The following is a 16,335-nucleotide window of genomic DNA, read 5'->3' on the forward strand; positions in this document are numbered from 1 at the left end:
GCTCCTCAGATTACAACCAGCCCCGGAGTCCTCCAGTTTCCACATCTGCAAGATAAGAATAATTGTTTTTATCTAATTGGATTTGCTACTATTTTGGAGATCATGTGTCCCAGTACTTGATTCATGTTACGCTCAGTACTCCGGGTGTTAAGTATTAATCAATCTATTACCTAATTCATACTCACTCCCTCAAGTCTCCTCTGCCTGCAGGCTAATACTTTAAATTTAATATCCATTCCCACAGGCGGCGGCAAATGTGTGTCCTGGTTTTGCTTTACACGTTCATTATCTAATTAAACTTACAGTGTGCAGGAAAAAGATGTTCATGCCTAACTTATAACGTGCGGCTGAAACAAAAAGATATATCTAATAAGGCGTGCAAGAATCTTCACATGTACTAGATAAATCAAAATTCAGAGCAAAACCTAGTGATTCAAGTGATGCTTTTAAGAAAGCTCTCTCACCTCCACTGGGACAAAAAAGACTAAGGTCCTTACAACGCGGGCCCAGTCTACAAGTGAATCCAATAAAACCAGCATCTTGAAAAATTCCTTTACAAACAGATCGCAGAGCGCCCAGGGGGCCACTGCTCACGCCTGGTTTCCATAGGAACACGCAATTCCGGCGCGCGTAGCCCTCTGTTCCGGAAGTTGTCCTATCTCAGCGCCTGTGTCCCTTTGATTCAAGCGTTTGCGCACACGACTGAGGAGTTTTGGGCCAAAGAGGCCACCGTTGAGGGGGCGTGGCGACGCCGACGGCAAAGACGGCCTGTGTTCACGTGCCTCTGCGGACCCGCTCCCTAGATCAACCATGGCCCAGCCCGGGACCCTGAACCTCAATAACGAGGTGAGCACCGAGGTCTGGGGGCCTGTGGGGATGACCTTGAGGGCCTTCGAAGGGCTCTTCTACGTTTCTCTGAAGGGCGCGTGGTCTGGCCGGGGTGAGGATGGGAAGTGCGGAGAGGAGCCTGCAGAGGGGCCCGGGCTGGTGTCCGGAACTCGGCGGATGCAGCGGTAACTCCGCTTCAGGTTTCTAGGTGGCTGAAGCTAGAGACGTATCCCTGACGTCTGGACCCGGGAATTTGTGTCAGTGGGACTTCGGGGGGTTTATTTTATGTATATATATTGAGCGCCCTCCTTTGTATAACTAAACTCAGAGTATAGTACAGGTTGTGAGGATTAAATTAACTGGAATACGTAAAGTGTTCGCACAGTACCTGACAATCAGTAAACTCCCCGTACACGTTACCTACCGTATGTAGCTTTTCTTAAGAAATTGCTGACCCCGTATGAGGTCATATCTTTTATGAGGATGTATGCTCAGTACCTCATTTCCTCCTTCAGAGAAAGCCCCATTTCTTTGCTTTCATTTACAGCAAAACTTTAAGAGCTGTTTATACTTGTGGCCCCCAATTCTTCTTCGCTCGTGCTAATTCCAGTCTCATCAAACATTTGCCTTCATCACCGTAGCGTGCTCTTGTCACTAGGCTACCGTTTCTGCCACTATTCTCTTCACAGTTTTTGCTTCTATTCCAGGGAGTCATAAATCATCTGGAGATTAAACTTAAGCTGGAAAAGCAAGGTTCAAATTAGGATCTCACAGCTACAGCAAAAGTAGTTCTTTGACTTCTTTATTCAGTGGATACATGTGTCTGCTGTAAGCTGCTCACAGTTTATATTACACCGTTGTGTAAGGCACTTTCTATTTTCAAGCAACTTACACCAGGTAGGAAAACTCACCTATGATTCAGAATAATGCCCAGGAAAACTGTTAGTACAGAAAAGTTTCCAGAAAAGGCAAAGCGAAGTGAGTGCAGCATTTGTTCTTGAGATTTAAGAATCTTAGGCAGGAATTTCAGGTCACTGATTCAATGAAGGGGAAGAAGGCATTCCAGACAGATGGACCAGTATAAGCAGAAAAGGGATGGTAGTAGGAAACCGCTTGGGTGGTATAGGAATTGAAACTCTCCGTTGATGAGACATTGTGGGATGAAGTAGGAAATGAAACGGAAATATATTACTTCCTTACTGCCAGGCCAATAAATCTGGGTTTCACTTGGCAGTGGAGTACAGGATTGATTAGAGAGGGAAAGATTAAAGATGCTTCGCGTATATTTATCAACATATGATAAGCTTGTGTTATTTCCAGAAAACATTTAGTGGGCCTTTTTGCATTAGGGTATAAAAGATCTAATGGGAGGTCTTGTGAGTTCACTGGAAGTACTAGTGAGTTCCTGCTCAATTTTGAAATTACTCTGAGAGTAGTAATGACATATGCCACTCCTCATTTAAGGCTCTTTCTTTTTTCCATTGAGTTTATTTCCAGGCCTCTTCCAAATAAATTTTGACCTTTAGGAAGTCTTCACTAATTCACCTCAATCTGGGCTAAGTATCTCTGTGCAACTAGAGTGCTTTCTACTCTGAAAACACCTCTTTACCTGTTTCTCTTTTTTTGTGTGTATGTCTGTCACCTACAACATATGTGCTCTATAAATGTTTGCTGGATAACTAAATGAACTTATCAAATTGGAAGCTTACATTATCACACTACTAGGTGTACCGGTTAATAATGGCAGATTTTGTAATCAAAGAAAACATGATAATTTCAAGAGAAACATCAAAAGTGCTTTATTCAAAGTAATGTCCATCGCTAGCTACACATTTCCCCCATCTTTCAGGTAATTTGTGGATACCGTCCCAATAGAACTTTTCTTGTTTTGAGGCAAACCATTCAGAGACCCAATTTTCCACTTCTTCGTACGTTTTGAAGTGCTGCTCAGAAAGTGCGTGTCCCATCGATCAGAACATGTGGTAATCTGAAGGAGCAAGGTCTGGTGAATACAGCGGGTGGGTTAATACTAACCAGGCAAGATCTTTTAATGTCTTTAACTGGTTTTGAAGTGTGTGATGGTGCATCATCATGAAGCAAGATTACTTTGCTGTGTCTTCTGGCACATTCTGGTTGTTTCATGATCAAAGCATGGTTCAAATTGATTATTTGTTGTCGGTAGTGACCAGTATTAACAGTTTCACCTGGTTTTAGAAGCTCATAATACACCACACCTTCCTGATCCCACCAAACACAGAGCATTGTCTTCTTTTCGAAGTGATTTGGCCTTACAGTCGATGTTGATGGTTGACCTGGATCAACCCATGATTTTGTGCATTTGGGATTCTCAAAATAAATCTACTTTTCATCGCCAGTCACAATTCGACACAAAAATGACTTTCTTTTGTGCTGTTGAAGCATTTTACTGATGACTTTTCGATTTTCCATTTGTCTTTCGTTCAGTTGATGTAGCACCCATTTTTCTTCTTTTAAAATCTTTCCCATCTTGCACCAGGTCATTGCTAGGTAAATACTAGTTCTTTATGCCCTGGCCAGTTTGGCTCAGTGGCTAGAGTGTCGGTCTATGGACTGAAGAGTCCCAGTTCGATTCCAGCCAACGGGCTCCATCCCTAGTAGGGGGCATGCAGGGAGGCAGCCAATCAATGATTCTCTCTCATCATTGATGTTTCTTTCTCTCCCTCTTCCTTCCTCTCTGAAATCAATAAAAATATATTTTAAAAAATAAAAAAAGAAAATAAAATTTTTCCCATTGCTTGTAAATGATCGGAAATAGTTTGCTGAGCAACGTTTAAACTTTCTGCAAGTTGTTTTTGAGTTTGACACACATCTTCATCCAATAATGCGTGTAATTGTTGGTCTTCACACTTTTTCAGTTGACCTGGATGTTCTTTGTCTTTCACATCGAAATCATCACTTTTATTTTTTTTTTATTTTTTAAATATATTTTATTGATTTTTCACAGAGAGGAAGGGAGAGCGATAGAAAGTTAGAAACATCGATGAGAGAGAAACATCGATCAGCTGCCTCCTGCACATCTCCCACTGGGGATGTGCCTGCAACCCAGGTACATGCCCTTGACCGGAATCGAACCTGGGACCTTTCAGTCCGCAGGCCGATGCTCTATCCACTGAGCCAAACCGGTTTCGGCCACAAGTATCTTTTTTTAAAAAATATATTTTATTGGTTTTTTACAGAGAGGAAGGGAGAGGGATAGAGAGTTAGAAACATCAGTGAGAGAGAAACATCCATCAGCTGCCTCCTGCACACCCCCCAGTGGGGATGTGCCCGCAACCAAGGTACATGCCCTTGACCGTAATCGAACCTGGGACCCTTCTGTCTGCAGGCAGACATTCTATCCACTGAGCCAAACCGGTTAGGGCCACAAGTATCTTGAGATGCAGCATTTTCACCATAAGCTTCCTAAAGTATACGATAACTTTTTCTTCAAAATAAAGTAATGAATTAAAACTTCCTGCAAATATTTTTTTTGCACAAAATTCAACATTTTTAAGCGTAGAAATATCTATAACACCTTCAGCAAATTTGACATATGAAGTTTTGAAACTTGCTGTGAATACAGCAAAATAGCATACATATCAAGTCGCATATATGTCAACATATATGTAACTTCATCTATTGAGAAAAATCCGCATTATTAACTGGTACACCTAGTAAAGTAAATCTTACATGTTCTAATATGAAGGTGGGGGGAAAAGTAGACATAATGGTATAATCTTAATGGGAGGAAAACTGCAAAGGGACAAGCAGATAAAGATTTGTCTGCATAAAATTTGAAAAACATCCTAAAGAGGGGAGGGAGACAAAACCAGTTAGGAAAAGAACTAGGGCAAATATGACAGATAAATGGCTAATGCCATTACTGTAAAATACCTCATGAAAATTAGGAGGAACCATCTCATAGAAAATTGGTAAAATAAATGGATTAACTCTTCCAAAGAAGAAATGTACCTGATAAAAAGTTCAAATTCACTGTTATCTTTCAGATTTTTTCATTACTACCCCTATCCTAGTCCATGCTATATCTCCCACCAGCACTACTGTACTATCCCAGTTACTTACCTGTGATTCTTCTTTCCCTCCAATCTCATCTCTGTAGTGCAGCTGGAGTGCTCTCTTCAAAACATAAATCTTACCTTGTCACTCCCTTTAATGCAGCTGAAGTATTCTCTTCAAAACAAACTTAATCATGGGACTCCCTTGCTTAGAACCTAGTTGATGATTTTCCTATTGCTTTTTGTCAAGACCTATCTAAATAAAGCCAATCTCTCCATCTTCTATTATACTGCTCCCCACCCCAACACCCCCACCTCTGTCTCTTTACTTCAACTACACTGGCCTTCCTCCACCATCTATCACAGGGGTGGGGAACCGTTTTTTTTTGCCAAGGGTCATTTGGATATTTATAACAACATCATTTGAGAGCCATCCAAAATTATCAGCTTAAAAATTAGCCTCCTATATTTGTTTAAACATTTAATTAACTCACCCCTAATACCTTGGCAGGACCAGATTGAATGATTTCACTGGCTTTGTACGGCTCTTGGGCCAGACATTCCCCACCCCTGATTTAGCACAGCATCTACAGAGCCTATGCTATTGCTTTTAACTGTTTCTCTCATTAGTCCATTTCATACTTTTTCAGGGAAAGCATTCTTGACCTTCATTACCCCTTTTATAAGCTCTTGTAGAACCATTTTACCTCATTTTAGAGGTAAGCTTGCAATAGTTGCTTAGTGTATATGTGACTGTGAGAGAGATTTCTATTCCCTCCACCTAAGTTTTTGTTCACTATCATATCCTCAGTACCTATCTGTTGAATGAGAATTTGAAGCATCATTTTTATGATCCTTAGTAACTTAAATTAGCTCTCCTTAACTGAGATCCAAGAATGTGTTTCAGGGATCCTCTAACTGCCAGAAATTATGTGTAATTTTGTGTTTGTATGCCTGTCTCTGAAGGGTTAAGAGTCCTTAGGCATTCATCTATAAAGTTCTGGTATTATCTTTAGGATGTTGGTACTCATATCTTTGATTTATTTGATTGAATTACTTGTATTGTAATTTTTTATTATGATTTTTCTTTTAAAAAGTTATAGTATATTTAAGTACCCAAAGTGTCTTAAAAGCCTGCCTCCAGAGGTACCTATTACGCTAACTTTCAATGTCTTCTACCCTTAATAATTCCATTCTTTTAAAAAATTTCCAAGGATAAATTTAGGCTAACATTTACAGAATATTTCCTGACTCTAGGTCCCTAAAATACATTTATTCTTCTGAAGTAATGTAAAAATTGTACCTTTTTAAAATAAACTATCACTTTTTATTTCATCCTATAATTATTTAATGCATGCTTTATGTTCACCATTACTTTATGTGGACTGCCCTATAGAACTTCCCTAACCTCTAGCATTGTACCTTGTCTACAGATAGTTACAAGTAAATATGTGTTGGACACATGGAAGTATGGATAGCTCAATCTGAGTCTAATATTTACATGTGGAGGAGGATCTCCTACATGTAAGACTTTTCCTCCCTTTTTACTAGAACTAGAGAAAGGATGCACAGTTGAAAACAACATGCTGTTGTTTTTGTTTTTTAACATTTTTATTGATTTCAGAGAGGAGGGGAGAGGGAGAGATAGAAACATCAATGATGAGAGAGAATCATTGATTGCCTCCTGCCCTCCCCCTACTGGGGATCGAGTCTGCAACCCCGGCATGTGCCTCCTGGTTCATAGGCTGCCGCTCAATCAGCCACACTGCCACACCGGAGTAATGGATATGCAAAACTAGAGCTGAGTTTGCTTCAGTCACCTGTTTCTTTGGTAGCAGTGATATATAAAATAGTCAGGATACTTTAATTTCATACAAGGGCCAGGCGCTTTTATATAAAACTGTCATGTTTTTCTTGATTGCAGATTACCAACAAGCCTGTTAGAAAGTTGCTTTTCCATTTCCTATAAGATAATAAACATAGAAGCTAATATGCCAGAGAACAAATGGTTTGCCTCCATGTATTGTAAAAGATAAGACTGTTGCCGAAACCGGTTTGGCTCAGTGGATAGAGCGTCGGCCTGCAGACTGAAAGGTCCCAGGTTCGATTCCGGTCAAGGGCATGTACCTGGGTTGCGGGCACATCCCCAGTAGGAGATGTGCAGGAGGCAGCTGATCGATGTTTCTCTCTCATTGATGTTTCTAGCTCTCTATCTCTCTCCCTTCCTCTCTGTAAAAAATCAATAAAATATATTTAAAAAAAAAAAAAAGACTGTCAGAAACTATGTTTGTGCTTTTGATGTTGCAAAACTGCTATTTCATAATTGAGTGTGTAGTACTATTAAATAATTTTTACTGAAATAGTAAATAGAATCCATCCATAAGAAGGGAATCATTTTCTGCTTTGTTTTTAAACTATTCTGGGAAGTTTTGCTAGGTGGCAGCATATTCTCAGTAATGATTAAGTGGTAGATAATTACCAAGCATTCTAGAATTTTTACATTGTTGCTCATTAGAAATAAAAAGAAATATAATTCAATAATAATGGCCAAATAAGAAGTCCTCCATATAAAACCATAATTAATTTTGTTAACCATGAAATAGTTCAAATATATGGAAAATGATCTAACAAATGTCCTTGTAATCTACTTTCTATATTTAGCAAATGTCAGTATTTTGCCATATTAGTCTGCCTCGTTCTACCCACTGTATTTTCATCCTCAGAAGTAATTATTACTCTTAGTGTGTTATTTTCTCATCCATAGCTTTTATAATTTTAGTAACATATATACTCATGCTTATATCCAGTGAATAGTATTGTGTTGTATATTTTTAAACTTTGTGATATCATATGCATATCACTCTAAAAGTTAGTTTTTTCGCCAAACATTTTCAAGGTTTATCCATGATACATGCAAATCTTTTACATTGGATTAAAATACTACATTGTGTATACTTTATATAATATTTTATCTTTTATGTAATGTTTTGTAAGAATGCTTCAGTGAGCCCTGGCAGGTGTTTCTCAGTGGCTAGAGTGTCACCTCAATCAAGCACTGAAGGGTCAGGGGTTCAATCCCCAGCCCCTGTTGGGCATGCAGGAGGGAACCAATTGATTTGTATCTATCTTCCACATCAGTTTCTCTCTCACTCTCTTTCTCTCTCTTTCTCTCTCTTTCTCTCTCTCTCTATCTCTCTATCTCTCTGTCTTTGCCCCCTCCCCCCACTCACTCTCTGAAAAGCAATGGGAAAAATTTCCTGGGGTGACGATTAACAAAAAAAGACAAACAAAAAGAATGCTGCAATAAATAGACTTATGCATAACCTTTTGCTGTTGCTGGGGGTGTGTCTTCTACCTAGATTCCTAGAAGTAGGCTTTTGTTAGGTATTGCTAAAGTTTCCTCTGGAAGGAGTATACCAATTTGCATTCCTACCAGCAATGTGTGAGAGTGCCTGCTTCCTCACAGCTCACTGAAGAATGTGTTATCCTAGTTTTTTGTCTTTGTCAGTCTGATAAATTAGTAATGAATAAGCAGAAGTTTTTTTCAGAAGTTTTAATGTATTGTAAGAAACACAGATATACTCAGTTTTCTTAGCACTACAAGCTCCCTTAGAACAATACTAGCTCTTGGAGTAATGGTTTTATACTAACCATGGGTTTTTGTTACAGGTTAATTCAAATAAATGGCAAAGTCAATGCATTATCAAAAAGAAGCTGGCTAGTTGACTGGCTAGCAGATAGTCAATGAAGAGTCAATTCACACCACCATCCCCTGTCCAAATTGCCAGTTATAAAAATAATCACAGGAATGTAAAGTACAGCATAGGGAATATAGTCAATAATCCTAATAATAGACAAACATGGTAATTGACTGTACCTTTGCTATGCCTCCCATTGGCTAATCAGCATGATATGCAAATTAACCACCAACAAAGATGGCAGCTAATTTGCATACTGCAGGCAGATCCTGCTGCGCCGCCCTGCCTGGGGCTGGCGGCAGTGCAATCCCAAGCTGCTGGCCGCCCCAGCGGGAGATCCGGGCCTGTTGTGTGTGGGGCAGCTGGGGTGGGTGGCAGTGAGATCCCAAGCCTGCGCCTGCCCCAGCGCGGGATCCGGGCCTGTTGTGTGTGGGGCGGCTGGGGCGGGTGGCAGTGACATCCCCAGCCGCTGCCCGCCCTAGCCCGGAATCCGGGCCTGTGGGGTGGGTGGCAGCACGATCCGAGCAGCCGCCCGACGAAGCGAGGGATCCGGGCCTGCCATCTGGCACCCAGGAGTGGGCCTAAGCCAGCAGGTGCTTATCTCCTGGGGGGTCCCAGACTGTGAGAGGGCACAGGTTGGGCTGAGGGACCACCCCCCACCCCCCGTCCCCCGCCAGTGCGCAAATTATTGTGCACCGGGCTTCTAGTATTGTAATAACTATCTATGTATTGTGTTAGATGAATACTTAGACTTTCTGGGGTGATGACTTCATAAGGCATATAAATCACTAATCACTGCGTTGTACATTTGAAACAATATTGTATGCCAGTTATAATTGGAAAATAAAGGAATTTTTTAAAATGGAAATATTATTATTTAAACAGCTACTTTAAACTTTTAATAAAAGCGTTCAAATGCAAAAAAAAAAAAAATCAACCCAAAGTAGTATTATTTTGTGGACCAAAGTTTGCTCTCAGCTTTGTAGATCAGAAATTTGCTGTTATCATCCTGAAAGTATAGCTCAATCTCTCAAAGCAAATTTGCATTAACCATAAGCTTATTGGAGACTATATTAAGGAGAAAGCCTGTTTATTAAGAAATATATCTAATGTAGACAGTAATGCTCACATTGTAAGCATACTTTTTTCCTGTCTATTTGATTTACAAAGGCTGCTTGGAATATAGAACCATAGAAAAGATTTTAATTGCATGATTCAGTGTTGGGCTATGATACATCTGTCCCAATAATTGAGTTATTCCAGTACAATTCGGAATTTCCTTGAGTTGGACACTTCCAGCTTTTGCTTTCATGGTTCCCTTTCCTGTGTTTATGTTGTTTTTCCCCGTATGCTTACATGGCCTTTTTGCAAGTAGTTATATTAGCTTTCCACTTAATTTATTTTAGGTCATATTTTTGTACTGTCTGTCCAAAGGGAGATCCATGTTACATTACTATGTTCAGATTTTACCAGGTTATCTGAGGCATCTGTAAATGTAGGTCAGTGATGGCAAACCTTTTGAGCTCGGCGTGTCAGCATTTTGAAAAACCCTAACTTAACTCTGGTGCTGTGTCACATATAGAAATTTTTTTGATATTTGCAACCATAGTATAAAAAAGATTTATATTTTTGATATTTATTTTATATATTTAAATGCCATTTAACAAAGAAAAATCAACCAAAAAAATGAGTACGCGTGTCACCTCTGACACGCGTGTCATAGGTTCGCCATCACTGGTCTAGGTTCTAGGTGACACCTCACTTTCAAGGTGTGTGTGTGTGTGTGTGTGTGTGTCTGTGTGTGATGTGTTAACTCTTTTCATCTGCTCTTGGAGATTATATTAAATTTATTTTGCTGCTTGGAAGCACTTTAGTGCAGGCTTCTCAGTCTTGATCATGACCTTCCAATTTGTCCTTCAGTTTCTGTCTTCAAACTCTTTCCACTTTTCTTTCATGTTTTTCTTCTGTCAGCACATTTCGTTTCCATTTCTATGCCTCTTTGCTCACATTTCTATCCTTTCCCTTACAGACAGTATCATACTCTTATTGCATTTCTAACTATGAAAGTTCTATTTGCTTTTGGTTGGAAAATTCATCAAAGTGAATTTTCCAGCTCTCTAATGATATTGGTTGTTTTAGTCCTTTTTGTTAACTTCAGCATTATCTATCAACCAGCATCATAATTTCTAGGTGCCAAATGATTTGGCACCCCTTGAAATTCTAACTAAAAGTCTATTGGTAGCTGTTCATCAGTTTTTCAAAAATAAATTTAAATACTTTGAGAAAACTAAGTGCTTTAGGCAAGTAGTTGTGAGAAAAATAAAAGTATAATTAAATTATTACATAAAGTGAACGTGCTTTCTGTAAAAAAATAAACCTGTTAAATATTCTTCCTATTGTACATGAATGCTGAGGAAGTTAACCTAGAAAAGTATTTTTTGACATTGGCATGAAACTAAGGACATGAAGCATTCCCTTTGCTTTTAGATTCCCTTATGTAGTAATGACAAACATAGTACTTCTTAAATTGGAATTTTAAAATTGGAGTCTAGCTTTCCCATGATTGGAATGTAACCGAGGGCCAACTCTGCCCACTGCTTATTAGTTAAGTTTGGCTAACAGTGGTTAGTAAATGGTATATAATCTCATGCACCTGCAGGGTACAGCAATTAGAAACATTTGCTAATATATTTTAAGGCAAAATTTATCACTTGTTATTAATTTATTTATGAATGACTTAACTTTCAAAAAATGTATTACTAACCCTATTATGCTGTGCTTTTTTCCCCCCACTTAAACCTAGTCAAAATGGCTTTTCATTTATGTAAGTACTAGAGGCCCGGTGCATGAAATTCGTGCACTCTGGGGGGGTGGGTCCCTCAGCCCAGCCTGCGCCCTCTCGCTCTCCAGGAGCCCTCGGAGGGATGTCTGACTGATGGCTTAGGCCTTCTCCCAATCCAGCAGTCGGATATCCTTAGTGCTGCCACAGAGGTGGGAGAGGCTCCTGCTACCGCCGCTGCGCTCGCCAGCCTTGAGCCTGGCTCAGGGCTTCTGGCTGAGTGGCACTTCCCCTGTGGGAGCGCACTGACCACCAATGGGCAGCTCCTGCATTGAGCATCTGCCCCCTGGTGGGCAGTGTGCATCATAGTCACCAGTCGTTTTGCCTTTTGGTCAATTTGCATATTGGCCTTTTATTATATAGGACTAGAGGCCCAGTGCACAAAATTTGTGCATGAGGGGGGTTCCCTCAGCCCGGCCTGCACCCTCTCCAGTCTGGGACTCCTCGGGGGATGTCCGACTGTGTCTCGCAATCTGGGACTGCTGGCTCCTAACCTCTTGCAAAACCTGCCTGCCTGATCACCCCTAACTGCTCTCCTGCTGGCCTGATCGTCCCTAACTGCCTCTGCCTTGCCCCACACCCGGGACCCAGAATTCCCTCCTTTGGCCAGTTGCAGGCACCCGGGACCCGGGCTTTCCTCCCTCTAGCTGGCTGCAGGCACCCAGGACCTGGGCTGGCTGCAGCCGCAGGGGACTGTGAGTGGGTGGCTTCATCCGGTCTGCAGCCACAGGCACCCGGGACTGTGGGGCAGGAGGCTTGTCACTCTCCCAGGCCGCAGCCTGGATGGTCCCCATTTCTCTCTCATGGGCTCATTTGTGCCTGGCTGGTCCCCATTCCTCTCTTGTGAGCTCATTTGTGCCTGGCTGGTCCCTATTCTTCTCTTGCGAGCTCATTTGTGCCTGGCTGGTCCCCATTCCTCTCTCGTGAGCTCATTTGTGCCTGGCTGGTCCCATTCCTCTCTCGTGAGCTCATTTGTGCCTGGCTGGTCCCATTCCTCTCTCCCCAGTGTTGAGTGTCTCAGCAGTTCCGGTGCGAGGGCATGAGGGCGTGATGACCATTTGCATATTAGCTCTTTATTATATAGGATGACTTTTTTCTAAATAGACCTAACTTTGAAACAGATTCCAAAGAGGTTAACCTATCTATCTAGTGGAAAAGAAACCTGATTGCTCTGCATTCTGTTACTATACTATTCTTTTGAAATGGTGAATGAACAAGTGACTGTTTCTACCTTTCTGGTCATTTATTTAACAAATATTTATTGAACACACTTAACTTGTATGTCACCCACTATTTTAGGTGTTAAGATATAATGTTGAGTAAAACAAGATACTTGACCTTCATTCAATTGATAACTTACTGGGAGAACGACACATTAAATATCATCAGATTAAAAATAAAGTATTAAAATTAAATTATATATTCATGATAAGTTTTTTTTTTTTAAATTAAATCTTTATTGTTCAGATTATTACATTTGTTCCTCTTTTTTCCCTCCCATAACTCCCCTCCTCCCAGTTCCCGCCCCACCCTCCGCCCTCACTCCCCACCCACTGTCCTCATCCATAGGTGCACGATTTTTGTCCAGTCTCTTCCCGCATCTCCCACACCCCTTTCCCCCCCAAGAATGGTCAGTCCATTCCCTTTCTATGTCCCTGATTCTATTATAATCACCAGTTCATTCTGTTCATCAGATTATTTATTCACTTGATTCTTAGATTCACTTGTTGATAGATGCATGTTTGTTGTTCATAATTTGTATCTTTACCTTTTTCTTCCTCTTCCTCTTCTTAAAGGATACCTTTCAGCATTTCATATAATCCTGGTTTGGTGGTGATGAACTCCTTTAGCTTTTCCTTATCTGTGAAGCTCTTTATCTGACCTTCAATTCTGAATGATAGCTTTGCTGGATAAAGTAATCTTGGTTGTAGGTTCTTGGTATTCATCACTTTGAATATTTCTTGCCACTCCCTTCTGGCCTGCAAAGTTTCTGTTGAGAAATCAGCTGACAGTCGTATGGGTATTCCCTTGTAGGTAACTGAGTTTCTTTCTCTTGCTGTTTTTAAGATTCTCTCTTTATCTTTTGCTCTTGGCATTTTAATTATGATGTGTCTTGGTGTGGTCCTCTTTGGATTCCTTTTGTTTGGGGTTCTCCGCGCTTCTTGGACCTGTAAGTCCATTTCTTTCACCAGGTGGGGGAAGTTTTCTGTCATTATTTCTTCAAATAGGTTTTCAATATCTTGCTCTCTCTCATCTTCTGGCACCCCTATAATTCTGATGTTGGTACGCTTGAAGCTGTCCCAGAGGCTCCTTACACTATCCTTGCATTTTTGGATTCTTTTTTCATTTTGCTTTTCCGGTTGGGTGTTTTTTGCTTCCTCGCATTTCAAATCATTGACTTGATTCTTGCGCTCCTCTGGTCTGCTGTCGGGAGTCTGTATAATATTCGTTATTTCAGTCCGTGTATGCTTAATTTCTAGTTGGTTCCCCAATATAAGATCGAGGGTCTCATTAGTTTTCTTGTAGATCTCATTAAGTTTATCGGCGGCTTCTAAACAGTTCTTGAGAGACCTTAAAAGTGTGGTTCTGAACTCTATATCTTCCATTGACAATTTTGTCCTGTTTCTTTGTCTCTGCATTTTGTTATGCTTCCTTGGTGCACCCCCTAGTGGTCTTTGTTCACAGTCTTATAGTTAAATCTTGATTGTTGTAGCTAATTCCAGGGAGGGTTTGACCTCCAGGCCAAGTGGCTATGAGAATCAGTTGTGTCAGCAGTGAGAGAACTTCTGTCCTCTAGGGAGGTGCTAATCTAGCCTTTGCCTGAGGCTATCCGGCAAATGCCTCTGTGCAGGGCTTGGGCGGGGCGGGTCGTACAGGATCAACAGGGTGGGCCGGAGAGAGCAGTTATGGCGGCTCTCAGTCCTGTCCCCCGGGGCTCTGCCCCTCTGAGTCCCAGCACCCGCTGCAAAGCTCAGAGAGAAAGCTGCACTCACTCTGACCGAAGCCAGACAGTCCCGCTTCTCCCATTTGAGTCTGGGTCCCTAAAGACTTGCCCGTATCTGGAGCTCAGAGTCTGCGACTTCCTCCCGATTGAAAACGCCAACCGCGCCCTCCGCCGCCAGCCCGCTCCACGCACTCCGCACCTCAGAATTTGACTTCAGCACTGCGCCTCCTCTGAGTGTCCGTATGCGTTTCTCTTTCCTCCTAGTTGTAGGACTTCCACTCAGCCAGCGTTCCTGTGGTTCTGGGTGATGTCCCTTCCGTTTTTTGGTTTCACTTTTGAAGTAGTTGTTCAAGGCAGCAAACTCCGGCGTTAACCTATGCCGCCATCTTGGTTCTCTCTCTCATGATAAGTTTTATATGTACTTTAAGTACTTATAATTGGGAATTTTGACTCAGGGAGCCCAAAAAATGACTTTACTGGGAAATGACAAATAGGCCAAAAATCAGAAGGATCAGATGTTAACAAGCTGACGTGGGGAGGAAGAGCATATCTACCAGAGGAAACAGTGAATGTGAAGACTTGCTGGTAGATGTGAGCATGGTAAAGACAAAGAACTCAGAAAGAGCCCATGTGGCCATCTTAAGCAATTGGAAACCATTGAAGAGAGTGAAAGGAAGGTATGGCATGACATCTCTGTGTTAATAATGTATTCTTTTTTAAAAAAATATATATTTATTGTTTTCAGAGGGGAAAGTAGAGGGAGAGAGATAGAAACGTCAATGATGAGAGAGAATCACTGATCGGCTGCCTCCTGCACGCACCCCACTGGAGATCGAGCCCGCAACCCAGGCATGTGCCCCTGGCCAGAATCGAACCTGGGACCCTTCAGTCCGCAGGCTGACGCTCCATCCACTGAGCCAAGCCAGCTAGGGCTAATAATGTATTCTGACTGAGTTTTGGAAACTGGAGAGGGGCAAGAGTGGGGAAACGAGTTACCAAACTCAACCGGGATAGCTAGGTGAGGTCAAGATAGAAAAAGTGGTACAATTTGAGAGATAATTAGGAGATAAAATTAACAGGACTTGGTAATAGATTTATTGTGAGAGATTTAGAAGTGAGAGCTATCTATAGTGAGCCCTAGGTTTATAACGAAAAGATTGTTCTATTCCTTGAAACATGAAACACCGAAAAAGGGATCCAGATGGGGATGAAGAACATGGGTTCCAGTGTGAGGTGGAAGTGATTTTAAGCTACTCCAAGGAGCTGTTGAGTAGGCAGTTGCACACTTGGGTCTGGAGCTGAAAGATATATCTCAGTTGAAGGTATAAATTTCTGAGTCATCTTTGTTTAGGTGGCAAATTGAAAAAAAAATATTCACACAATAAGATCACTTAGGGCCAAAAATGGATGGTGAAAAGTACAGCTGGCTTAGGACTGACCTTTGAACTTGGAACACTTCATGACGAAATGGTGGATGAGCCTTCAAAGAACACCAAAATGGAGAGGCTAGAGGGGCAGAAGGAAAACCAGGGGAGTATTCTGTCATGGGTCATGTAAACACTTGGAAAAGTGTTTCAAGAAGGAGGAAGTGGTGAACAGTGTTAGATGCTTTTGAGATTTCAAGTAAAATGAAGTCTGAAAATTTCCTGTTGTATTCAGGGTCATTTAGAAATCATTGGTGTCTTAGACACCACAAACTGGAATTATGTGGCATGAAAATGATGATAATGACTTTGAACATCTCTCAAAGCTTGGCTCTGAGGCAGTTGAAGACAGAGGGTGCTCCTCGTGAACTTTGTAGTGAGGGTGTTTTGTTTGTCTTATTTTTAATGAAAATGACTCACACATGATAAAAATCAATGGGAATAATCCAGAGATTGACAATGCTAGAAAGGAATAATGTATAGTGAGGGTTCTAGGATTGCAGAAAGGATGAGATTCAAAACAGTTAAAAGATTAACATGAGATATGTGTACGATTATTTCTTACTAG

General features: G+C 41.2%; 1 protein-coding gene across 4 annotated transcripts in view; it reads left to right on the forward strand.

The window, feature by feature from the left end:
• Window positions 1-711: 711 nt before the first annotated feature.
• Window positions 712-16,335, forward strand: part of SRFBP1 (serum response factor binding protein 1) — a 79,351-nt gene continuing 63,727 nt past the window's right edge. For 3 of the 4 annotated variants that reach the window (XR_004967543.1, XM_036309087.1, XM_036309090.1), the window contains exon 1: window positions 712-846. Coding sequence is in view for 2 of the 4 variants with exons in the window: in XM_036309087.1 (XP_036164980.1) it covers window positions 811-846 (36 nt within the window). In the remaining 2 variants the exon portion in view is untranslated. Of the gene's footprint in view, window positions 847-1,535; window positions 1,614-16,335 lie in introns of all 4 variants that reach the window. The other variant, XM_036309089.1, reaches the window with a different exon arrangement.

Source organism: Myotis myotis, unplaced genomic scaffold (genome assembly GCF_014108235.1).
Source record: "Myotis myotis isolate mMyoMyo1 unplaced genomic scaffold, mMyoMyo1.p scaffold_m19_p_5, whole genome shotgun sequence".
Classification (NCBI taxonomy): Eukaryota; Metazoa; Chordata; class Mammalia; order Chiroptera; family Vespertilionidae; genus Myotis; species Myotis myotis.